Source organism: Podarcis melisellensis, assembly GCF_964234715.1.
Source record: "Podarcis melisellensis genome assembly, chromosome: 5".
Lineage (NCBI taxonomy): Eukaryota > Metazoa > Chordata > Lepidosauria > Squamata > Lacertidae > Podarcis > Podarcis melisellensis.
In genome coordinates this window covers 47,483,768-47,509,955 of record NC_138537.1, presented here as the reverse complement: position 1 = coordinate 47,509,955, position 26,188 = coordinate 47,483,768, and the positions used below count along the sequence as shown (strand labels likewise).

The 26,188-nt window shown below is 38.9% G+C and overlaps 1 protein-coding gene across 9 annotated transcripts in view; it reads right to left on the bottom strand.

Moving 5' to 3' along the window:
- ADD3 (adducin 3) overlaps positions 1-26,188 on the bottom strand; it is a 95,974-nt gene that overhangs the window by 19,027 nt on the left and 50,759 nt on the right. For 8 of the 9 annotated variants that reach the window (XM_081912057.1, XM_081912054.1, XM_081912056.1 and 5 more), the window contains one exon: positions 3,778-3,998. In XM_081912057.1, the coding sequence (XP_081768183.1) occupies positions 3,778-3,972 (195 nt within the window). In that variant the 5' untranslated portion in view covers positions 3,973-3,998. Of the gene's footprint in view, positions 1-3,777; positions 3,999-6,155; positions 6,220-26,188 lie in introns of those variants that run through there. The other variant, XM_081912060.1, reaches the window with a different exon arrangement.

Here is a 26,188-nt window from a genome sequence, read left to right as displayed (position 1 = left end):
CCACTAGCCAATATAAAATTAGAGCTAACTGAAAGTTCTTCACTCACTATTTCATGCAACACACACACACAAATAGACCTTAACTGACATGAAAAAAGTTAACAGGAACATTAACTACTTACAGATGTAAACCATTTGCCATTTCCTTACCTTACCCCGAAATGTTTTTAATCTGTCTATTCACACATTGACCCAGGCAGAAGTATCAGTCCCGCCCAGGGAAGTCTCTTTCTGCTCTACTACATTGGTGCGTATGATACAGTTATGCAATGATGTTGCTTACTTCTGCTATCTCTGACTCAATAGTTCTATGCAACAGTACCTCAACACACAACAATCATGCTCTCGGTGCTTCAGAAAGACTTCTCTCGATGGTTCAAATGCCTGTTCTGTATTTTTACCCAGAGCTTTCTGGCATTGTGCACTGCCTAAAGCAGCATCAGTTTCCCCATAATACCAGGTAAACAAAATGCAATGCTATTCACAGCTGCAGAAACGATTCTGATATGATCAAAAGGGGACAAAAATGAGGTGCTATGGTCACCATGACAAACCTAAGAGGAAACACTCCAACACCAAATACCAAAATGAACAACATTACTCCAATATCAAAATGAACAACACAAACTGCTGAACAAATTTCACCAAGAAGATCAGGAACACCCAGGAGCACCTGATCAGGGATTTGCTATGTAGCACCAAACAACCAGGAACAGCATTTGACCTGTCAATTATTGTTAAACAGTGGTCAAGTGTCAGAACAATAAAAATACATTTTATCTTATAGCATTTTAATACCGTTATTGTGAAACACTTAAATTTATTGTGTGTGTGTGTGTGAGAGAGAGAGAGAGAGAATATGAATAATAACTGCTAACAGCGTTTGGTGCTGTTTCTATTAATGTGAATGTTTCTTTTCTCTGGCTTTTATCTAGAATACTAGGATCAACCATTGCTATTTTTTAAAGAAAATGTTTGCCCTGTTCTCTTAAAATGGCAATGGCCCATCTAAGAGGTGACGGAACAGAATATTCAACAAAATTTGATCAATGTTAAACAATAGGTAGTCAACTGACCAGTGTCCTAAGCCTGTTACAAAGCAGTGATTCCACTGCACTGGTCACTCATGCACTCACTGCCGAGTTCTCTAATTATGTGGATTCTGCCCTCAGGAGCTACGCCAGAAGACCCTGCAACCTTCCAACAGTTTGACTTCACCCTGAAAGGCACATTCCTCCCAAGACAGACACTAACCAACGAGTACCATTATTATGGACACCTGGTAAAGTAGCACCTTTGAAATTAGTAGCACAGATACTGCTAATTAAACATGTACTTATTTATACACAACAGTGTAGACAGTACAGTAAGCCCACAATTTGCAGACATTTAACTCGTGTGCTATATGTGCATGATAATTATAAATAAATAGATAGATAGATAGATAGATAGATAGATAAGAGGTGGGGTTCTGGGAAACTTGAGTTTGGCAATCCCACCCACCTTTAAACCCAATGGGTTTTGATGATACACAATTTTGGCTTTAGTCGTGATCCCCTGCATAAATTGTGGGTCTACTTTACTGTATAATATAAAAACCACAGTTCCTTCTCTTGTTTAAAAACCAGCACAACTATCCTATTAGAGCAAGTTGCTTGCTGTAGTGATAGTTTGTGTTTTAGTGAGCATGCCTGAAATACTCCATGAAATAAACTATGTAACACACAAGCTGTATAAACAGCATGCATTTCCTAGTGGAGCATTACAGAACTGAAGCTGACTCAACATAGGGGCTACCTATTTGTTTGTTTGTTTGTTTGTATATTTAGCAAGCACATGACAAGTATATGCTATGTCTTACACAGGATTTCTGTTCCACAGTGACAGAACTGGTCATGTCATATGTTTACTGAATTCACAAAGTATAATATTGGCTCCAGGCTGACACTGTATATGGATTAGCTTAGGGTCAGTTTTGGTCGCATGAAACTATTCTTGAATGATATTTTTACAGCATTGACAGACATTTCACATAAAGGTAGAAAAAAGCAATACAGGAAAAAAAACAGAATGTGACAGTTTCACAGGAAGGCAACACTTAAAATGGAAAATGTAGAATCACATCTGAAATAGGTGCCCATGTTTTTTCTTTCATGTAGACAAATTCTACTTTTTTAAAAAAATGTAGAACTTTGCTACGACCAATTAAATGTAAGAGTCCTCACTGAATAGCACAATACATTTACTTTAGCTTTGCAGTATCTAATAAAAAGTATTTGACTAAAAAAAAGTAGTGTATACATTTCAGATATAGTCCAAACCATAAAATCCCACTGTAAGTGCCCACTCTTCGCACTAACTCACACATCATCACCTTCCCCTGGACCACTATTCTGCCTTTGAAGGACACAGCCTACCAAACAGAGTTTCCCAATTAGCCCATATACAAGCAACTTTGTATGTGTTGTCTTCAGTTTATGTTCACTAGGAGCTCTTCTAAGCTGTATACAGCCTTTAAAAATGCTTCTTCTAGCATGCTGAGTCCTCTGAATTACAGGTTTGGAGCAGGATGAGTCTGTTACAGAATTATTCCATGGTAGGTTTAAGCCACTAGTTGTTTTATTTGGAACTTGCAATGAGGAGCACATAGCAAAGTCACCCTTTTAGAAATTTATTTGGAGCCATGAAAGCCAGAAACTTACAACTAATAGTTGGTTTGAATAATATAGAAACTGGAGGAAGCAGAACATATGCCTTTCAATTATCATTCAGGCATAAATCCTACACCAATCTTCCATACAGGATTAACTTCTATTACAAGCTTTAGATGTTTTCATACTGAAGTTAAAAGTGGTGCAGACACATCTACACCTAACCTTTAGCTCATGACAGAAGTTTCATTTTCAAATTGTCCACATAGAGATGCTACCTTAATATTGCAATTCTAAACATATTTACACATAAGTCAGTCACATGGAGTCACACTGTCCATTTAGGATGCAATCTGATGAATATGGGTTTATTGCCTAAACGGATTGTGCGTTGCTTTCTTGTAGACTGGCCCTGTTTCCTTGGCACACAGACTTATGAGCAGACATGAATTATAAAAAGCAAAACTAGCTCTATTCTGGGTTGTTATAGTTTCTGGACAAATTACAATCTCCTTTGGACTCGTGAAGAAGTTTGACAGTTTTAACTACAATTATGAGATGCACTGAACTCACAAGCAAGTGTACGCTAAGCTGGTGTTCTAAAACATTATTTTAATGATATGTAAAATACAGTTTACCTTTTCCAACAAACCAAATCACATGGAGGTATTTGAGGCAGCTTTTAAGTACAGAATTCAAAATAAGAGCGGAATGCCGATCTGCATGTAAATGTCCCAATAGGTTGTATCTGGGCAGTGACTTCCCTTTTCTTCCCTGTGTCTAAGCAGCAATCAAATGCCATGTAGCTGGGAAGCTACTTTTGTGCAGTGTTAATGAAGCATAGCATTAAAAAAAAAGGAGGGGGGTTGAGAGCCAAACTCCGCATAAAGGGCTGTTTGTTCACACATGAAAACTGTGCAAACAAATACTGTACAAACCACCCATCGATGATTTTCATGAAATGTTACACAGTCCTGAGTTATTCTTTCTCGCTATTATGTAGTCCAAGAGTTTCTCTCCCATGTTCATTATTTTAAAACGAAGACATAACAATACAAGTCTCTGCAAATGAGGAAACACTGTTTTGTCTCTCCCCCCCAACACCATCCTCCTGAAATATACTCACAGGACTCTGCAGTATCTGGGTGACTCTTTTCCTTTGTTCCATCATGTTGAAGTCTTGCCTGAGGTCAGGAGACATGTTTCTTTCGCGGATGTAGTCAGGGTCATTTTCATTGATGCGGTCAAAATATCTCTCTTTGTGAGGCATGCTGGGGGGTGGAGGGGTTGTGATTACCCCCTGGCTGGTCTCAGCACTCATGCTTCAATCTGGATTATTCTCTTCACCTGGAACAATAAGAAGCCAGGAGAGATTTAATGGCATTTAAGAACAAGCCATCAAATTGACCTTACAAGCATGGACAATTACAGAGAAGACATGGATTTAGAATCCTGTGACATGACAAAGAGCAATCAAGGGTGGGGAAGAGTTGTACAATATGAACATTTTCATGCCTTTTAAAAGGATTATTAGCTTCTGAGTTTTTGTTTTTATTTATTTAATGTGATTTCTTTAGGACATCAATCACTTAAAAGTCAACATCCATATAATCACGTACGATTAATCAAGATTTAAGATTCAGATGAACTTTTTTCCCAGCCTCTAGCCTTTTTTTATATGTTATTGTCATTGCTTTATTGTTGGTTTTAATTGTATCTTGGGATTTCTGTAAATCTTATATTCATTTTAATCAAACCACTTGGAGGGCATGCCAGATGAAAAATGCTCAAAAAATGAAACAACAATTTAGGACAATCCATTCACTTTCTACTTGCAGTATGGTCAGAATATAAAAGACTTAGGCATACCAAATGTTGATTATTCGGGTCATGAACTTTTTTGGCTGTTTGAAATACCTACTGCAAATTAGCAATCACTGAGAAGGGCCACCTCAGTCAATCTTGTCCTAAGTATCTTTCACATCTGTTTGGTTCTCAATCTAAAATCTGCATTTCATTGACAATTAGCTTTCTCCCCTCTGGCCTGGCACAAAATTCCCCACAAAATTCCCATAAGTTCTTTATGTATTGCAAAAAAACTCTGTAAGGAACATCTTTGTGCTAGGTAAGCTCAGCACAAACTGAGAAAAGACCCTTGTAATTCTTCAAGCACTCTGAATTTAACCACAGAATTTAGGGGAAGACTAGGGGATTGCCTAGCGAGCAAGCAGTGAGGAAGAATCATACTACTTTTGCCTCTCTATAAAGCAGTGTTTCTCAAACTTGGGACCCCAGCTGTTGTTGAGACTACCAATTCCCATCATCCCTAGATAGCAGGACCAGAGGTCAGAAATAATGGGAGCTGTTGACCAACAACAGCTAGAGACCCAAGTTTGAGAAACACTGCTCTAAAGCCTAGTGCTAAGTGAAAGACCAACTCCACCACATCACTGTGTTTTTGAGGAGTGGGAAGGAGGGGACTGGTCAGTTGCAATCACAATTAACAGTCGGCTAGTAAATCAAGACAACATTGGGGGAGCATCAATGTACCATATTTTTCTGTCTATAAGATGCCCCCATGTATATGATGCCCCCTATTTTTTGGGACTCCAATTTAAGAAAATGGGGGGAGATACTATCCGTGTATAAGATGAGCCCAGATGTTGAACATAATTTTAGAGTAAAAAAACCATAGTCTTATACACGGAAAAGCACAGTAATATGTAATTTCTAATTGCCATGTTGCAAGGTACACACTTGTATAAGAATCATCACTTCTGAGTCAGATGTTAGCTTGGGTTGGTAACACTTTAGTTGCTTCCAGTAGATCTCAACAGACCACCAGGTGGTGTCTAAGTCCTGAAGAGGTCTTAAACTGAAAACAGTTCAGAGGGCCACATGATTAGTTTCCCTGGACTGTAAATAGGTTTCTTAGAACACCTTCATAGGGCAGTTTCCTCCCCAGCTATGTGTTTGTGACACAGATATTAAATATGCCCCCCCATGATAAAACTAAAATATAGCTTGAATTTTAAATAACCTATTGAGAAAGTGAGACATGATATTATCAATACTGTTAAAGAACATTGCTCTGAACAGGAAAATGCGTTTCAAAATTCTTTTAAGTCTTGTTCACATATTTTTTATTTTCAGTTTGTGGCTGAATACCACACTGGATACAGTTCATAATGGCCACCTTGCAGTTTGTACACAAACAAGATCAAAGTGATTTTCTATACAAGAACCTGCCTGTAAAGTATCGTTGCACTCTATGCGCTGCATAGAGGAATTGAAAAAGTGACCACTTTCCAGTGACCCAATACTATTTCTAACGTAGCCGGATAATACATAGAGCTAGAGCTATCTCCCATTCCATTGCTGAAAACGGGAAAACTCTGTTTGTATGTGCGGGACTGTCTTACTGGATTGCAGCCAATCTACGGTGGCATAAACTCCCTTGTAAACAAGAGGGTGGACACAAAGGATTGAATACTAATACTTAACTGCTTTTTCTCTGTTACATAAATAGGCAGTTTTTACATGGTGGTCTTGTCTTCAGGGTTAATACTTTGCCCTCCTGCAGCTGGCTGACCTACAAACATCAATAAATGAATAAACAAATAACTTCAGGGGCTCCCCAACCTGGTAGGAAGTAGAAAACAACCTAGACAGATTTGGATCCATAACCCTTACAACCTGCCTGCTTCTGGTTATTTGATTCCCAATATGGGCAAGTTTCTTTAGAGTACCATATGCCACAGCATATTAGTGGAATGGGAGAAATTAAATATCCCTTAAAGTCCAAAGCATCCAGAAAAACCAGCCTGTGTTTCTGCATGGAGGGGGATGGGTTTACCTCTATCTACCCTACCCCAAGCTCTGAACTGAAGTGAAATAATTTTTAAAATGCTTGCTGTTTTGAACACAGTGGCAAGGTAAGTTTTCATCCTTAACAGCATAGCAGTAAAGAACAATATTTTGTGAACAAGAATGATGCTCTCCTTTTGACAGTGTATATTTCTTTTACTCCCACCCGCCATTTGTGCTTTGGAATGCAACCTGGTTATGATGAAAGTCACTGGTTACTAAAAGCTCCAGTGAAGTTCAGGGACCGGACAAATTGCACAGCATTGAAAAGGGGAGGGGGAATTGGAGGCAGTTAATACAATACGCATACTATTTGCAAAAGCATGAGTGGATGCCAAATCATAGCAGGAAGAGATGTTCCACTAATTCTACATTTATATTTTGGATTTGTTACAAATTGATACTGCTTGAGAAACTAAGGCTTCTAGAAACTATAACCTGGAATTTTAAAAGCATGCTTTTCATAATTGAAGAATTACATTCCTTAACCTTTTAGAATATAGTATTTTAAAACTTACATTCACAATAGTCAACCAAGACTATTGGAATGTTGCCATTTCTTAAACCCCAGACTCACAGTTGTAACTTCATTGCAGAAGAACAACAAAGGTGCTTGTGGCAGCAGGGGACATAAAATTGTGCAAAAAAGAGAGTATCTAACAAAATCAGAGCTTATGCAATATTAATTCTTTTACAGCAGCACATAAACTGAACATTGTCAGTGATAGGTCCTCCCCACCCCCCCTTACATTTTTTCCTTCACCAACTTCGCTCCAGGGTAAAAATTTCCCTTTAAGCTTTGGTGCCTGCTGAGCAAACAAAAGCAGGCAAACATTTCCAACAATCGGGACTGCAGCACATACTGTTACAAAACAGCCATTAATCAGGTGACAAGCTTTCAGGAACTCTGTTCCAGCATCAACCATCAAAGTACTTTGCTCTCTTCCCAACTACTTCATGAAACTGTTCACAGAGACAGGTTAAGCAAAGAAGGGATGTGTCAGCAGGCATGTTTTGTTCTCTGGTAACCTCCTGTTTCCCTCATCTCCAGCTGGCACCCAAATAATAGAGATTCTTGATTTCCTGCATAATGGAACTTGAGTCTTACTATTTATATTTGGCTTCAGCCAACTAATCCCAACAAGAATCAATCGCCTTCCTAGCTCTACTACTACAAAGGTGTTCCATGCTAGCTGCTCTGCAAACACATACAGAACTACTTCATAAATCCTGAAAGCACTTGTTGCCTGATAAAAATAAAGTGGCTATTCAATTCCCTTCAAGTACACTCTACATAGTAGATGGAGGTTTATAAATAAGTCCTTTAAGATGCTATAGAAATGCTGCTGTCCTAAGCACGGTTACTAGGAAGCAGCTCCTTCACTGGAACTTACTACTTATCAAACATGCATATGTAATAGCAAACAAAAATAGTTTATTCTTTTTTACACATGAAAAAGCATGATAGCACACACTGACTTCATACTTTTCACTCAATTAGATTACCTGTGCTAGAAGAGAGATTGGGTAGTGAGACCTTATTGATTCTCCTGGCCCTCTCAAACAGCCATTGCTACCATAGATCTGACTATCCTCCTGGACTGGCTAGATTAATTGAAGCATGGTGATATTATGAGTCTGCTCCTCGTTGTATGGCTAGTCCCAAAGGGGAAGTTAGTGTGTCAACCTACAGCACTTATATTATGGGGTCCCAAAGGGTTCCATCTTGCACACAATATTATTTTATTATTTATTTATTAAATTCATATCCTTGCCTCCCTTCCAAAGGAGTCATGGGCAGCAAAGACATCAGTATTTTTAACTGTAAAGTTTTAAACTGCATTAAGCTGCATTTTAAATAGTTGTAGCCTATCCTAGGACCTTAAGGTGAAGGGCAGGTAACAAACTGAAATAAATAATAATAATAATAATAATAATAATAATAATAATAATAATAATAGGCAGTTCATAACAAAGGTATGTATGGTCATGTAACAAAGCTACCCTTTCAATCCCCCAACTGAATTATTTCAGAGTTGACACTATTATTGTGCTTGATCCTCTAGCTGGTGTTTTTGGTTATTTGTTCATTTGCATTCTCCTAGAAAAAAACAAACAGATTGAGCAAAATAACAGGAATCCATTTATATTTTATTTTACCATTTATTTAAAGAACTTGTAAACCAGTCACAATTCAAAAATATTGTAGTGGTGTACAAAAAAAGAAATAAATACCATTACAATACAAAATTTGAGCACTATGAATACATTAAAGCCATCTGTAAAAATAGATGGAACCATATGGGACTGAAGTAAACACTACCTCTTTTTCTGCTGATCTGAACAAAAAATGGCTTTAAACATCAGACATAATTTCACCCCTTTTTAACACCCCCAACAAGGCTAGCACAGACATCCTGGGTGAGAAAATCATGAGGTCAGTGCTATAGATCAGCAAAGAGCTCAAACTTATTTTACAAACAACAACTTGGCTATCAATTCTGTGATGTGAGAGGAATATGAGGCATCTGAAGGTCCAATAATGCTTATTTTGAAGGGGGGGGGGACTGGTTTGAAAAGCTTTTCACAGATGACAGCATTTTTCTGTGCTTGGTCTGAAAGATTTTGCTGCAGTCTTGGCAGTCTAGGTACTGCTGCACTGAAACTGGCAATTTCAATTTTGGTTTTCATGACCTAGCTTATCTTCACTATACTTAATTCAGCTTGGACAAAAGCAAATATCAGCTGAAAAGAAAAAGAAAAAAATGGACTGGGTCACCCCCTCCTTAGCAAGTGGGTAAAACCCCATAGTGATTCTGAATGTTACCAACTTGCTGCGTACCATATGTGATAACATTTAGAACTTAAAACTGAAATATTCACATTGTTGTAGTACTTGACAGATATTTTTAAAAATACCAGTTTCTAATCTGACAGCATTGTGAAATTTCTCATCATTACAAAGCAACATAACTGGCCAGGGATATTCTTTATTTACTATAAGCTGGCAGTTGTGTGTAATTTATTGTATTCACTGCGGATCAACTTGTAGTCATGGAACTATTTTCTTTACTTTTTATGAGCTGTAAACTGTTTCTATGGTTCCACTGAGATAACCATGACACGTAAAAGAAACAATTGTACAATACATTTGGTTTTAATCATACGGAGTGTTCTTAAGTGCCAAGAGTTTGTAAGTTTGTAAATATTTCCTCTCTTGCAGCACCTCCTAGGCTCCCAACTTCTTTTGCACAACCAAGATTTGTTCTTTTGGTTTGCTCCAAAGTTTCCTTATGCAGCAGGAGAAAAAGTTTCCATTTGTTGTTGAGATACAAAAATGATATACTACTGCAAATACTAGGTGAAGGGAGTTAATCAGGAATTTCTTTTTTCTTTTGCACATATACCTCTCTTTCTACTGGGAATACCTCTGAAGATCACGATTTCTCTGATTACTTTTAGCAGTATGGAATCACACACTGTATTCATATCATATCATAAGTCATTCTTGATTTATGGCAGTTTTGCCCATCCTTAAAAATGTCAAGAGGAGAAACAGCTGCCTCTTTGCTCTGAGTGTAGGTTCAAAAGTTGGGAAGGCGAGCAACTCAAGTGACAGACGTGCAGCAACTGGTAGATTTTACAAATGTTTACATGAACAACTGATCTTGCACCACACTGCTGTAGTATGTGCCCAACCCTTTTCCTAGTGCAAGCCATCGCAGCTCCTCCTCTTCGTCCACATTCTATCAAGGCTAACCTTTAATTCTTACAAGTCAACAATGCTATTATCAAGAAGTCAAAAGGTTATCAAGTTGTCTGAAATTGTGCCAACTGGTGAGCACTTCCCATTATCAGTCTATTCCATCTTGAAGGTCAGCCATATGCTCTAGTGAGAAAAATGGAACTGATAATCAGCAGCAGAGACAGAAGTTCACAAAGTTTTAGACAGGACCTTGAGAAGAACTAGCCAAAAACATTAAAGCCCAGCATGAAGGAACTACCTTATATTATTCTAAAATTAGCATTAGGCAAAACCTTTATTAGGTCAACAAAAGTGTCACAAAATAGTGTGCAAGATTTCAAATTCTCCAGAACTCTGTAGAAGATCACAAGACGACCCCTGCTGGGTCATATCAAAGGCATCCTGCTCTTAGAATGGCTAACCAGATATCTATGGGAAGACAGCAAAAAGGACCTGAATGCACCAGCAATCTCCTCACTTCTGATTCCCATACTGCTTCTGACAGTGAAGGGAGAACATAGCCATGGTGGCTAGTAGCAACTGACAGACACAGCCTCCATGAATCTGTCTAATGCTTTTAAAAAAACCATCCATTTTGGAAGCCATCATGACATCTTGTGGGAGTGAATTCCTTCGTTTAACTACGCAACTGTGTGAAGTACTCTATCCTGAATCTTCCCAAATGCAATTTTGTTGGATAGCCCAACTTGTTGGCTCTTGCGTTACAGAAGAGGAAGAAAAACTGCTATTTACTTTCCCCACACCATGCATAATTCTATAAACCTCTATCTAGCCTCCCACTGCTTACTCCCTTTTCTCCAAACTAAAAAGCTCCCAATGTTTTAACTTTTCCTCATATGGGAATTGCTCCAACCCCTTAATCATTTTTGTTGCCCTTTTCTGAATTTTTTTCTAGCTTTGGAATATTCTTTTTGAGGTGAGCTTACCAGAACACTACACAATGTTGAAAGTGTGGTTGCATCATAGATGTGTATCGTGGTATTAGGACACTGGCAGTTTTATTTTGACTCTTTCCGAATGATTCAAAACATAGAATCAACCTTTTTCACAGCTGCTTCACAATGGGTTGGCAGTTTCATTAAACTATTTGCTAATACTGCAGGGTCTTGTTCCTGGTCAGTCACTGGCAGTTCAGAATTCATTAGCATATATGTGAAATCAGGATTTCTTGCTACAATATGCAAGCACTGTAAATTTCACATTAATAGGGTCATTATGTAAATTTTTGCTTGGGTGCCTCAAGTAATGATAATAAATAGGTAATATTGTCATTAAAATGCACCAAACTGACAGTTTCCAAAGACCCAAAGTCCAAAATTCATGTGACAGTAAAGTGATGGGTCACCATACTAAGTAAATTTGAACTTGTGGCTCACCATAGCAAAAAGGTTAGGAACCTCTGCCTTAAGCCTTTATGGCACCCAACTGCTGGCATTATGTCATTTCCCTTTCCATTGCTCAGCTGAGAGAGAGAAATGTGATCATCATCTTTGAGTCTTGGGCAGCTGTCAAACAGCTACTTTTTACCCTTCCCCAAAGAAAGCAACATCCATTCTCCTTTGCAGCTTTTAGTTATTTAACCCTTTTCTTCCACTCCTCCACTCCGCATCCACTCTCTCTCTCTTTTTTTTTTTTACTTTCCCCTCCTCCAAAACTATCAGTCAATACTGTGAATTTATCCTTTGATTCTAGGAAGCATAATGTATATTGCAGGCACCACCACCTATGCTGTTAAGTAGTAGCAAGAGAAGGTATGCATGTGTGCTTGCCAAGCAGGTGTGCTGCAATATCTGCAAGTCTGACTTATCTCAGACATCAGCTTCAGGAAAAGTGCCAGCAAGAAGAACTAAGTGCAGTTTCTGTTTCCAGCTGCTCTTGCCTAGCAACTCCGCTACTTTGTGGGTGGGGTGATAAAACAAACCACACTTAAACCATAGTTAAAGAAAAGCCTGCCTATGCATATAAAACCAAGCCACACATAAGATCAGGAAGCCAACAACAGACCTAGTTCCACAAACAAACCATAGGGTACTGTGTTGGCTCAGGCATAAGGTTTATTTAAACTGTGGTTTAATTGTTGCAAGGCAGTAACAACAAAATTTCCAAGAAAAATAAAATTTCTTTTGGGGACAATGAAGTAATGTAAAGTCTAGAACTGGCTTGTGCTCTTTGTAATTTGCTTGGACTGACCCCAAAATTGAATAAATGTTGAAGGACTTTTTTACTGAAAGATGTTTACTGGTCTAATTTTGATGATCAAACTTGAGGAGAGCTATTAGATTGCATAAGTGATCTTCATTAGATTTAAACTGCATTTCAAGGCATACTGATCTTGTTTACAATTCAAAGTTGATTTCCAGATAAATGTAGGAGGATGACTACTAGCTTCACTGAAAATAAATGTCCATGAAGTGATGGAAATAGAGATTTAAATGTTAATGAGCATAAATATGAGTTAAGTCACTAAACTGGTTAACATCTGTATTATACATGGAGCCAGGAAACTGCTCATATCTCACTTGGCAAACATAAATTGTCTGAGAAATCACAACATCTTAATTTATTCATCTAATATTTCATTGGATGCGATACATAAAAAGCCTGTCTCCTAGACTGAAGGGGTGAAGACTATTTCGTAGTGAATGCCTCTAGAATCCTTTAGAAGCCTTTTGTTTTAAGCCAGTTTCCAATTGTACAATCAGGTTTTTTTTAAGAGAGAGAAGATAGACAAAACCCCTTTATATTTGTTGAAATGGAAAAAAAAGGAAGTGCTTGTCCAGGACTCTTAGAGACAATTAGGATTAAACGTTACACAGAGACAATTTTCATGGGGTAGGGGTGTTATCACCTCACCAACTGATTAAAGTGATCAAGAACAAATAGAGTGGGTCCAGAAACCATAGCAGTGTTACCATATTCTGCAAAACAGTCCAGATGATAACTGTTTACTTTTTTATCTGCAGCATGCAACATTTCAGCCTTGGATTAGGCTGCAACTGTGGTAAAGTTCAAAAGGTACACACCCCACCAACATTGAAGACCCACCCGGAGGGTTTATGGGTTCCTGGTGAAGGTGTGATTTTGGATGCCCTGCTGCTGCTCTCAACAAGGACCCATGCACATGTGTACAAAACTGAGGGTTACATGTGAAAATTACTGTATGCACAGACTATGAATTCTTGCCTGTAGCTCCTCCTTGCCCTGGGATCAGGTAAAATGATAGACGTGCTTCATTCAGCACACATACAGAGTGGTTCCTGTTGCAAGCACTCCTCCCTAAGCTGTATCACTCCCCAATCAGCTACAAGCTGTAGTCACTCTGTTGGAGTGGCATAACTAGTCTTAAAGGGACAGTATCAACCTATACTGTGGTCTCCAAGGCTAGAGCTTCTTCTATAGCAGGGGTCAGCAATTTTTTTCAGCAGGGGCCCGGTCCAACTGTCCCTCAGACCTTGTGGGGGGCCTGGCTATATTTGTTGGGGGGAATGAATGAATTCCTATGCCCCACAAATAACCCAGAGATGCATTTTAAATAAAAGGATATATTCTACTCATGTAAAAACACGCTGATTCCCGGACTGTACGTGGGCCGGATTTAGAAGGTAATTGGGTCGGATTCGGTCTCCGGGCCTTAGTTTGCCTACCCATGTTCAACAATCTTCTTCCCTTGCTTTTTTTTTAAGTTACCATTGCCACCACATAATAGAGCTGTAGTTATCATGTGACCAAGCCTAGCAGCTACCATATAACTTTTTGTTGTATTTTAGCTGTTTCAGTTTTGCTGCAGAACATTCAACATCCTGGCAGCTCTGTATCAGTGGAAGCACAGAAAACCTGTAGTCCGATAGATTTACAGCTGCCTTCACAAAACAACTCTTCAGTATTTTTTTCATGGTTGCCGCTTTCCTTGGCATCCTGTTGCTTTCACACATGCCTCCGTTGGCCTCCAAATTTCTGCACTCTTCCTTTCCTAGGCTGTGCTTATTTTCTATTTGCTGCTTTGTGCACACCTCACCTCTTGTTCTCGCTCTCATCTTCACATCCATGACATTCCGTTCCAATTGCATGCCGCCTATCAAATCCTTTCCCCCAGTTCCCAGGCCTGCATTCCCATTTCCTCTCAAGCCTTCTGTGTTATAATAATAACCACTCAATCACTGAAAAAGGGGGATGAATTAAAAGGCTCAGGTACCGCGAGTGAACAAAAGATATCTGTCTAGACCAATCATGAAACAGCTTTGAACTTTCTAAAGTATCTCCAGGTATGCATGGGTTTAACTTTTTTCAGAAAATCAATTTACTGCATTGCTGATAGCTGAAGAGAAACAAGATTTTAAACCTGTGATGATAGTTTGAAATGCATGCAAAAGATTACAGAAGTTGCTGAATGTAAGATCCACAAAGTATCACTTAGCTTGTCACTTTCAGGATCATCATAAACATATTGTTTACCATCTGAAGTTGCTCAACAGGAACTTTTATCTTGGTGTGATAATAGTGGCATGGACTTAAGGCTCATGAAAGGAAGGTGTGGGAAGTTACTAAAATGATTATCTACTCAGCTGAAAAATACTCTTGTTTTTCTTGCATTACAGTTTATCCACCCAGGCATACCAGTGGTGAGCTTGGCTATGAGTTGAGAAAAATCCAGTGTTATGTAGAATCAGAAGTACAAACTTTGCAGCACTGAGAGAACAGAGAACTTTCGCCATTATGAAATCATGCCTTCTGCCTGTTCACATTAGTTTACAAAGCTGCTATGGAAACTGGTTGCAAACATATGAGTTTTCTAGCTATGTTAGATTCTGAACAGAAATTCTTTTGTGAGAACCCATGAGGATCAACAGCCAGTGCCAGCCACGTAATGAAATTCTAATTACTTCCACCATGTCCAACACAGCGAAGGCCTGCCAGTCACTCATCTTCCTCAGCAACAAAAAAGATTTTAAAGAGAAAGATTTTAAACTTCAACACTTATACGTCACTAGCTAGTCATGGCAAGCAAATTAACGCAACAGATTGATTTGAATTAGGTTCAATAACAAAAGGGTATTCAAAGGGTCACTTTGCACAATACATGTTTTTCATCTATGCAAGCAGCCCTGAGCAAACTGGTGTGTATAATAATAATAATAATAATAATAATAATAATAATAATAATAATTTATTATTTATACCCTGCCCACCTGGCATACACACAAATATCCCAGTGACTCTAAGCTGGTGAAGGTATCACCTTAAGTCACTGGAATCATTACCTATGATATCCATGCCTACAAAGTGCACATAGTCAAAATTCCTGCAGAATGAGACTTATGTGGTGTAACCTAGGGCTTACTGACAATTATGCATACTACTCAGACATATGTCTAGGTATGATTCACATATGCATGTACAGTGGTACCTCTAGTTACGAACATTTTGGATGAGGTCACCCATCTCTCCTTTGCCCAAGCGGAAGTGCAAAAGTGCTCTCTTCTGCAACCACAACTTCAAGCAGTAGCTGAAGAAGGTGGGCAGAGTTTTGCTTCCCTCACCTTTCTTGCTGCATGTATGTGCATGAAAAGTGTATGCGTAAATGTAGAGTGTGCGTGCATGCTGTGCACATGTACTGTTTGCATGTACAGTGTGTGCTGAGAGAGAGTGTGGTACGGCCCCACCTATTGTCTGTGCGGGCTATGCCCACTTTTGTTTTGACCACACCCACCATTGGCACATGGCCCTGGAAGGTTGGCCACAAAAAATGGCCCTCTGCCTAAAGAAAGGTTTCCCAGACATGGTCCAAGGTAAGACTAGGTTAAGGAGAAAGGACTAACCTGACACCAGGGTTTATCTTTTTTAAAAATTATAATATGTACAAAATGGTGGCAATCATGTAATGTTAGGAGGCACATTATATGTTTTGAACGTTCATTCTGAATGGTTTAATTGCTAGAGTTTAACTATGCCAAATGTATATTGCAGTAAAATACGATTTTAATACTGTACTTTGAAATTGGCAGACATTATATCCTTAAGGAATAGTAGATATTACCCAAAACACCACCTCATAATTACATTTTTAGGTTCTTCAATAAGCATTCAGAGTGCCAAGTTTTCAAGTGTAGTGATTTTAGCATTCTGAATACGAAGTATCTTTAAAACTAGTACATTTATTTTTGTCTCTTTTACTACAGGAAACAGTGGCAGGAAGCTCTACAGGTTAAGTATAGCACTATGCTTTTGGCTAAAAAAATTAGAAAATAGCCAGGCCCTAAGTTCAATACAACTGCCAATTACTTAACCCATTCTAAAAACCAGCCAATACTTTCTTTTAGGACAGTACTGTGAACAAAATAAATATTGGCTTAGTTATGACACTTGTTATTTTAAAGCTTTAATAGCCTATTGTTCACTCATGGTTGCCTCAACAAGATAAAACACTGAAAACAGCATTTCCTGACAGGAAGTGAATTCCCACTGTGTATCACAGGATTTCAGCCAAACTCTCAGTTCTAGAAAAGGAATGGAACTCCAAGTCCAAACCACTGACAATTGACACAATTTCTCTCTCCTCCACCTTCCTTTTAAAAAGGTGATTTATTTTATTATATTTTTTGCCACTATCTTGCAATGAGATCCCATCTCATCACAATAATGCTCTTAACAAGCACACAATGACACTGAATGCAACTTTACCCTCTCCACCAATTGCCCAGAAATTGCCCAGATCAGCAGTCTGAAAGAAGGCTGGAGGTGTTTGGCCACTGTATTTCTAAGGTGCCTGGCTGTGCAAAAGTCAGAAGAGCAAACTCCCTATGATAGAAGGAGATGGGCAGCTTCCTTTGTTACCGGGGACCCAAAGCACCTGGAATGTTGCAGCTGAAAGGGCAAGCTTCCTTGTGTCTTCCTTTCTCACAGGAATATGAGCCTTCAGAGAAAGGGATGTACAGGTTCTCTCTTACAATAAATGTGGGGCAGGTGACCATGATTTTTCTGCTACAAAAGATAGTCAAAAACTGTGGACACATGAAAAAGTTCTGATAGCCTATATATCCCAGGATTCCAAAATAGCTTGGCTGCTTGCAAATAATTTGCAGTCACCTGGTACAATTAGTCAACTGAGTATTTCACCACATACCAGGATCATAGCTGATAAAAACTATGCAGATGCCCTTCATTCTGGTCACCTCTCTTTGGCAATCATACATAATCAAATACCTCAATACATGTAATCCAATTGGTTTTTGTTTTTTTGTTTTTTAAATACTATCCTATCCTTAACATTAAGTGAATTTCTGCTTCTACAACAATGAACATTTGCTGGCAGGATGGCAGGTTAAAGTTCATTTCTCGTTCTGTTTCCTGGACATCACATAGAATTGTATGTCATGTCAATATATGTCATTTTCAGTATTCAATGAAGCAAGGAGTAAGATTATAGGACTAAAATGTAGAAAGAGCACAAGAAAACATGCAAATTTTCAGCATCAATTGTCAATGCTTTGTTTTATATCAAAACTGAGATGCAGGTACTTTCAGATATCAAAATTTAAAAATGTGTGTTAGAAACAAGGTAGATTTAATAAAATTTGCCAAAATGTAATTGAAGATGAACAGAAAAGTTCCTAAAGATTTTGAGCATATGTTGCTTTTATAAGGTTGAAAAGATACTTAGGCTGCAATCCAATCCTTCTGATCTGAAAGCAAGCTCTATTGAACTCAGTGGGACTTATTTTTGGGTAGGCATGCATATGATTGTACTGTTAGAGCCATCCAGCTCTGGCAATATCAGAGACTTAGCTCACCACTTTTTCATCTTTGGATAAAGGACCATGTTAACAATTACAGGGTCATAATCTTCAATATTTGAAGCTCACAATTCTCTATAGAAGCACAGTGTATCTATCCTAAAATAATTAGCAAGGAGGTACAACTGAAATGATTTCGGGATTACCTCTGAAATTTTGAACTCAGGGTTCTTCCAATTGTCCAGGAAGTATAGTGATAAGATAGCATGTCACAGCCAGGCAGTTTATAACTCCAACAAAACCCATGCACAACTGCCTAACAGAATTTTCAGGCAAGATCTGAACACGATGCCTGAATCTGCTTAGAAGTCAGAAGTATTCACTTTACAGATCTGGATTAATTTGTGTCTATTTCTAGTTTTAGACATGCTTCATTTTCTTCTTACTATATACCTTTAGATTTAATGATTTATCATTTGTATGCCCTTAGTATTCAGAAGAAACCACAGCGCAATTTACTGTTGAAAACACAGAACTGAAGACACAGATTTTTAACTGGAGGCAGCTATAGCCACATTGCTATTACTATATCATCCAGTGGCTAAAGCTGGAGTTGTTTCCAGGTACGTAATATTAACACCATAATTAGTCATTTTATCACAGGCAGCCCATCCTAATACCCAAATATTTCATTACTGTACATAAAACTGTCATTATCTGTACAGGTGTCCACCTACCACAAATGCAGAAAATCATTAGCATGGATTACATACTAAAAGTTAAAACTTGCTCCAAGTCCAACCACATGAAACTCTTGACTAACTGCAAACACTTCAAAATTGTAAGATCTAATATCCCCTCAAGAACCCAATATGAACAATAATATAGAAGGAAAAAAACAATTTGCAAGAGAAGAGATTTGCATGGATAGAAACCCTGCCTGTAGAGGAAATAGAATAATTCACACAAATTTAAACTTACCATTCACATTGCTAAACCAAAGATGAAGGCATAGTTTTTAGCATAAGAGCATTGAAATATGCTTCCAAACAGTCTTTGGCTGTGTCTCTCCCCAATTGGTCCGTCAAATACACAGCAGCTACAGCACAAAGCATCTTTATGGGTGGAATAAAAGGCTCTTTAAATGCGCCTTTATTTTTTTTTATTGAATGAACCCACTCTTACACAAAGTTCATGCCACGATGTCTCGAAGAGCAGAATTAGCAGATCACAAGTTATCATCCAATTCTGGTAAATTACATACCGTAAACATGCAAGTATTTATTTGCTATACAGTTAGTAAATAAATGTTTAATCAATGCTTAGCAACATTTTAACATTTCAAAGCCTTATTTACAATGTCCATGACAGTGAAGTCTCCCTAAGGTTAAATTCAGGGTGGTTTTTTCCAAATAAAAAACTTCATTCAACATTTGTTTACTCTGGGAATTCCAAATATGTTTGAGCCATCCTTCATTACCTTCTTTCCTATCTTAAGTCACTCTGTAATTGTCTAAATTATGAACTTCATGCTCTGCCTGTACAAAACCAATGATCATAGTGACATTTATTTTGGCAAGGTGTAAACAATAAGATATCCCTTGAGCAGAGGTTAAAACCTTGTGGACTATTGTTGAACTACAATTCCCAATCAGTCCCAGCCAGCATGACCAAAATATTTTTGCTAAATGTATGAAATCTACAGCAGAAAAGCACTATATTTTCTTCCTCCAACAGACTGTAGCAGCTGCCCAACTGCCTTATAAAAAACCCCTAAAACAGGAAACTGAAGCTGATCACATATGGCAATGCTGAAGAAATCTTGCCCTGGAGGTGACCCTTCTTTTTCATCATGTTCTTCATAATACATGTGGTAAAGATCAAGGGTGGAGCTCTTTCTGCGGACAAAATTACTATACAAAACTGTTGAAAGCATGTACTTTGCACTGGCCAAGTCTACAAATTCTGTTATCTGAGGGTTTGGAAGGCACTGTAAATGTTTTCCTTATCATAAATTCTGATAAATATGAATACAGTTTACATAAAAGCTACAATGATATGGGCCTAGAGGGACACACACAGAAAGGAAGATTTTGAGTTTTGGATGCAAGTCTATTGCATCCTGCCAACTGATGTTTTAAAGAGACCCATCGGAACATTAGCCTATTTGCTCTCCCACCAAATAGAGGAACTCCTGGCATTTAAGAGGTGTGTATTCTCACTATAATAGGGACGCGGGTGGTGCTGTGGGTTAAACCACAGAGCCTAGGACTTGCCAATCAGAAGATTGAAGGTTCGAATCCTTGTGACGGGGTGAGCTCCCGTTGCTCGGTCTCTGCTCCTGCCAACCTAGCAGTTCGAAAGCACGTCAAAGTGCAAGTAGATAAATAGGTACCACTCCTGCGGGTAGGTAAACGGCATTTCCGTCTGCTGCTCTGGTTCGCCAGAAGCGGCTTAGTCATGCTGCCCACATGACCCAGAAGCTGTACGCCGGCTCCCTTGGCCAATAAAGCGAGATGAGCACTGCAACCCCAAAGTCGGTCACGACTGGACCTAATGGTCAGGGGTCCCTTTACCTTTACCTATTCTCACTATTGCCTTGCTTCAAATAGTGAATGAAAACAAATCTGGGCATTTGTAGCTGCCCTGGACTCACAGAATGACACATAGAAGAGATGAAACTGTCTAATGGTATCAACAAGTTGTTCTGAGATGCCAAACCTTGATATCCTTATAATTTGCCACTTGTTCACTCACCTCGGGTAAGCAGTAATTGGCTCTTGCTGAGCACCTATATGCAGTGTGCTTTTTCTCTTTCAAATATCTGAAGTTCAAAACCTTAAAAGGGTTTAGTATTGGCTGATTCTTTATGACAGCCCCCCTCCCAATAGCAAAAAATGGGGTGGTCTAGACAAGAGTGATTATTCATTTTGTGCTCTCCTGCCTTGAATACTCTGTACAGTATTCAAAATTTCAACACTTGAAAAAAGCCATATGGTGGAAATCCAGGGCTGGGTGGAACTTACAAAGTAATTTTTATCACATACAAAATACTTAGCTTCATTATTCATATTCACTCATATGTGTTCTGCTTCACTCTCTAACCTACTTTGTAAATACCATTACTCTCTCACTTATATGAAGTGGAAACAGACTGCTCAATTTCTACAGGAATGTAGCAAAAGAGATGGGACAGGACTTTATAATTTTCCCTTTCCTCATGGAATTCTTAGATTACATAAGGGGAGGAATGAAGTTCCTAGTTCTTTTCCCTTCCCTTCCAACTTCACTGGATTTTCCCTTTCTAAAGTTGTCTTTACATGCACAACCTTGTCTCCCACAATGAGGTGTGCTACGAAATGAGGCAGAAAATGTTTCATTACTTCACTACAGAAATAGTATAAAGGCAAAGGTACCACTGACTGTTAGGTCCAGTCGCGGACGACTCTGGGGTTGCGGCGCTCATTTCACTCTATAGGTCGAGGGAGCCGGTGTTTGTCCACAAACAGCTTCCAAGTCATGTGGCCAGGTCATGTGGCCAGGTCATCTGGCGAACCAAAGCAGTGCACGGAAATGCTGTTTACCTTCTCGCTGGAGCGGTACCTATTTATCTACTTGCACTTTGACGTGCTTTCGAACTGCTAGGTGGGCAGGAGCAGGGACCAAACAATGGGAGCTCACCCCATCGTGGGGATTTGAACCACCGACCTTCTGATCAGCAAGCCCTAGACTCTGTGGTTTAGGCCACAGCGCCACCCGTGACCCACAGGAATAGTATAGCCAGATGAAAAGTGAAGACCACATTCCTCATGGTGTGTAGAGGCAAATGGAATGATACCTTTTCCTTGCATTCTCATTTGTCCCAAAATATTTCACTTAAGTGAAGGTGATCTTGCCTCCCTCCAATCATTCTAGCCATCAGTCTCCTCACAGCTGCACCTGTTCATTTATAGCTGCCGAAACCATTGGAGACTCATCTAACTCAGACTGAATGAATGCTTTATCCAGAATCCAATTTCTAGTTTAACTCTAAATTTTCCTGACAACCCAGCTTAAAGGAAAGGCAATTAGCAGACCCATGATGCCAATGTGTTTTGGTTCGAATTGTTACTGCAGTCACTGTAGAATTCACTTCTCTTGAGTATGCTCCTCAGTGCATGAAGTCAAGTACTAACAACAGAAAGTGCTGTTGACACCTTCAACATACTTGGTCAATGAATGCATGCACCTGCAGGACCTACCCTCCATACATTTAGTAGAGTGTATTAATAATGCTTTTGTAAGTGCACTGTCCGTTTCGCAGGGGCCTAAGAAAAGCTCAACAACTTTGGTTGGCCCTTATGCATGCTCACTTCATCAAATTTGGCCCTCTTTTAAAAAAGTTTGGGGCCCCCTGGCCTACACAGAAAATGAGAACAGGGTTATAGTGTTGGCTTATATATGTCCCAGTGTTATTTCATCATCATTACAACTTTGGCTGAAGACTTGCCAAAGCATGAGAAAATAGTTTAGGGAAAAGTGCATAAAATAAAGGTTTTTTTTAAAAAAGAATATTGCGTACATTTCTTGATCATTAGCAAAGATAGCAGTAACATACCTGCTGATTTCACATTCTTACCCATGAATTTTTTTCTATTATTTATTTATTATTTTAAATCTCATACAATGGTATATGTTATTTATTTTAATCAGATTAGATTTGACAAGAACATTCATTAGGATGTGTAAGGGGCCTGAGATACATGAGATAGTATCAGCCAGTATGGTTTGTTGTTAATTACTATTTGTAAAAGTATTTTTATAAACTTAAAACAAATTTGTTAATACTTAAAAAGGTAACTCCTCAATCCTCAAAACTTGCCAAAATTGAGTAACGTCATATGTATTTTTGTCCAAATTTTCATATCAGTCCCAGAATATGTTGCCTTAATCAGAGCAAATACTTCCATCATGATATCAGTTATGGGCAGGTTCTATTATATAGCTAATAGTAATAAGAAACAAAAAGTCATCCAGGCAGTAGTCCATCAACTGTAGCTGAATGAACTGTAGCAGAACCCTTTTTATCAAACCAGTAAAACCAAAAGAAAAACAAGAGTGCTTATATTAACTAAAGTGGATATTTGATATGTACATTTAAAGCTTAATCCAGTCCTATGATGGGTGTAGCACCTGTATTAGATCCCTATAGGGTAGGGATGGAAAGTCTCTGGCCTTCCAAGTGCTGATGGACTACAATTCCTATTATCACTGACCACTGGCTATGTTGGCTGGTGCTGATGGGAGTTGGAGTTCAATAATACATGGAGAGCCACAGGTTCCTCACCCCTGCTTTAGGGCAAAAATAAGACACCTGCCCTCCTGCCTCCCATTTCCATGCTCCACAGTTTCCTATTTCTATGGTACCCATGTATACCAAGGGGGGGGGGGAGAGACCAGAGGTCTCCTGCTTGTGGGGATTCTTCTGAATAAACACTGCACACTCCAAGTATGATTAGATCAAACCATTGCTTTATTCTGTATTTTTATCCGTAGGAAATTAATGAGCATTTAAACTTCATTTCTACACTAAACCATAATCCAATTACATATCAGTACTGTATCACTGCCTGTCAGAATATTTTGAATGTGTTTGACCTAGTATTGTCAATGCTCAGTTCGACAGAATGCTGAAAACTTATACAAGACACTGACATTTTTTCCTTGAAAAAGTCCTCTCCAAAGCAAATTACTTTTGTTTTAAAGCAAGGCTCGGCCCTTTATTTCCCAACCACCACCCACTCTTCCAAATAAACAAGTGAGACAATGTTTCATAGGAATTTTAATTGTTTCCATAACTCTCATTGTCTGCCAAAAACCACTTAATATGAGATAGCTGAGGGAGGACACACAAATACGTGCACGTAATTGTGTAATGAATGAAAGAACACGAGCAGCTTCAAACTTCTGCTTCAGTTAATCTTAGTTTGAAAAAGAAAAATAGACACACAAAAATGTGGAGCATCATTTAAGATGCTCATCCCTGGACTCATATTCAGAATGTCAAATGCTGGTGGTCACGATGCTTTGGCAGGACGGTAAAGTAGTGTGGGGCTGAAATGGAGTTGTGGATTATCTTAGACTCGTCACACTGAGACAGCATCCTCTAGAGTCAATATTCCTATTAAACTAGCCTACAAAATTATAGACTCTGAAAGTAGTCAGGTTATGGCAAGTGTAATATTAAAATAAAATGCTCAAGAAAGTAAAACTATGCTCAAAATAAAAGACTAAACACATACAAAATCATCAGTTTAGCCAATCTAGGACAACATTGCTTCCAGATTTCAAAGAGGTAAAACTCCTGTTTATTTATACACATCCCAAGTACAGCTGATTCTTCTAAGGCAATATTTACCATATTTTTCGCCCTATAGGGCCCACTGGCCCATAGGACGCACCTCGGTTTTGGGGGGGAAATGAATAAAAAAAAAATATTCCCCCCCCCAGCTGCGGGGCTGGGGCGGGGGACGCCTGAGCTTCCCCCGACCCCAGCCCCCAGAACAGGCTGCTGCCCGCAAGCCTTGCGAGCCCGGCGGCAACTCCCGCCAGGCCCGCAAGGCTTGCAGATAGCTTCCTGAAGCCTGGAGAGCGAGAGGGGTCGGTGCACACCGACGCTTCCCGCTCTCCAGGCTTCAGCGAAAGCCTGCATTCGCCCCATAGGATGCACACACATTCCCCCTTCATTTTTAGAAGGGAAAAAGTGCGTCCTATAGGGTGAAAAATATGGTACTTAGAATTTTGACAGTCCTGTTCTATGTGTTGCGTATTTGAAGGTCACACTGAACTCAATTGGCTTACACCCAAGTAAGCATGCATTGAGTTGCAACAGAAAGCTCAATATAGACCACCCTATTCTTGCTGGTACTTCCCCATCACCACCACAATTCCCTACAGTTTTCTTTCTCACTGAAACATTAACTTCAGTGTTTTTAAAAATCCATCCTCTATTATTTTTCAGTCATGCCACTGTGATAATTCTTGCTTTCTACCTTTCTCCTGTACTTTTCCACTGAAGTATATAAGCTGGGGAGAACAAAGAAGGTGAGGATAAATAGGGATGGGGAGTGACGGCACAGCAAGCTCCTCTAGGAGTGAAAAACACTAAGAGTTTTAGTGTTTTTCACTTGTAGCTCCTTGGTGGACAGTGGAGTTTGGTCGATACAGTGGCTAAGAATGGACTGAATGAAACTATCGTCATGAAACTGAACTGTGGTTCAAAACACTTAGCATCTAAATTTGTCTGCTGATAGCCATGCGATTGCAGAGCTTGGCAGGGATGGACAACAGGCAACCCAGAGTGCAGAATCAGACAATCAGTCCATATTTGCAGGCACTCTTGCTACATTCCAGGTACTAGATGACTTCAACAGTGATATAAAGCCACATGATTTAGACACAGGCAGGAAGCTACAGGTACCTTGCCATAAAGAAATACCAATGAAATAGGAAACCAGCAGGCTGAGTCTTGGGTGAGTAGCACTGAGGCCACTCTTCTAGTGTGTGGAGTCTGCTACAAAGTGGCCTCTTTAATTTCCACCACTGTAACCAAGGTATTTCTTCCAATAAACTAAGAAATATGTGGGTGGAGACAAAGTACTGTTAACACTGCAGTTTGCCTCTGGACATTAACAGTAAACCAGTAGGTTAACTGTCACACCTTTCAAATGTTAGAAATTGTTCTTGAATGCAGTTGGTGATTTGTGATATGACGAAAGAGCAAGATTTGACATGATTTTGACAAAACAGCAATTCTGATCATTATAAAAATATGTACTTTTCTGTCTAAATCAACCTTTTGGGATTTATCTCAATATTACCAATGGTTAAAAGCAATAAAAACAACAGTCAGCTTTGTAGGTGATTATTTTTCTTAATTGCAGGGGAATAAGCTTCACGCACTAGAGGTTCTTAATTTCCAAAGTGTTGGAAACATAGACGGAGTCTTAATTTTTCCCAAAATAATTGCCTATCTCATATTGAGCTTTCAAAATTAGTATGTTTGCAGGAGGTATTTAAATCCAAATCTATAATATTTGTAACTTTAGACTACTACTGCTGGAAATGTCCATGCTGCTTTCAGGTCTAAAAACTTGCCTTTCACAGCTGCAAAGGAAATGACAAGAGAAGAAAAA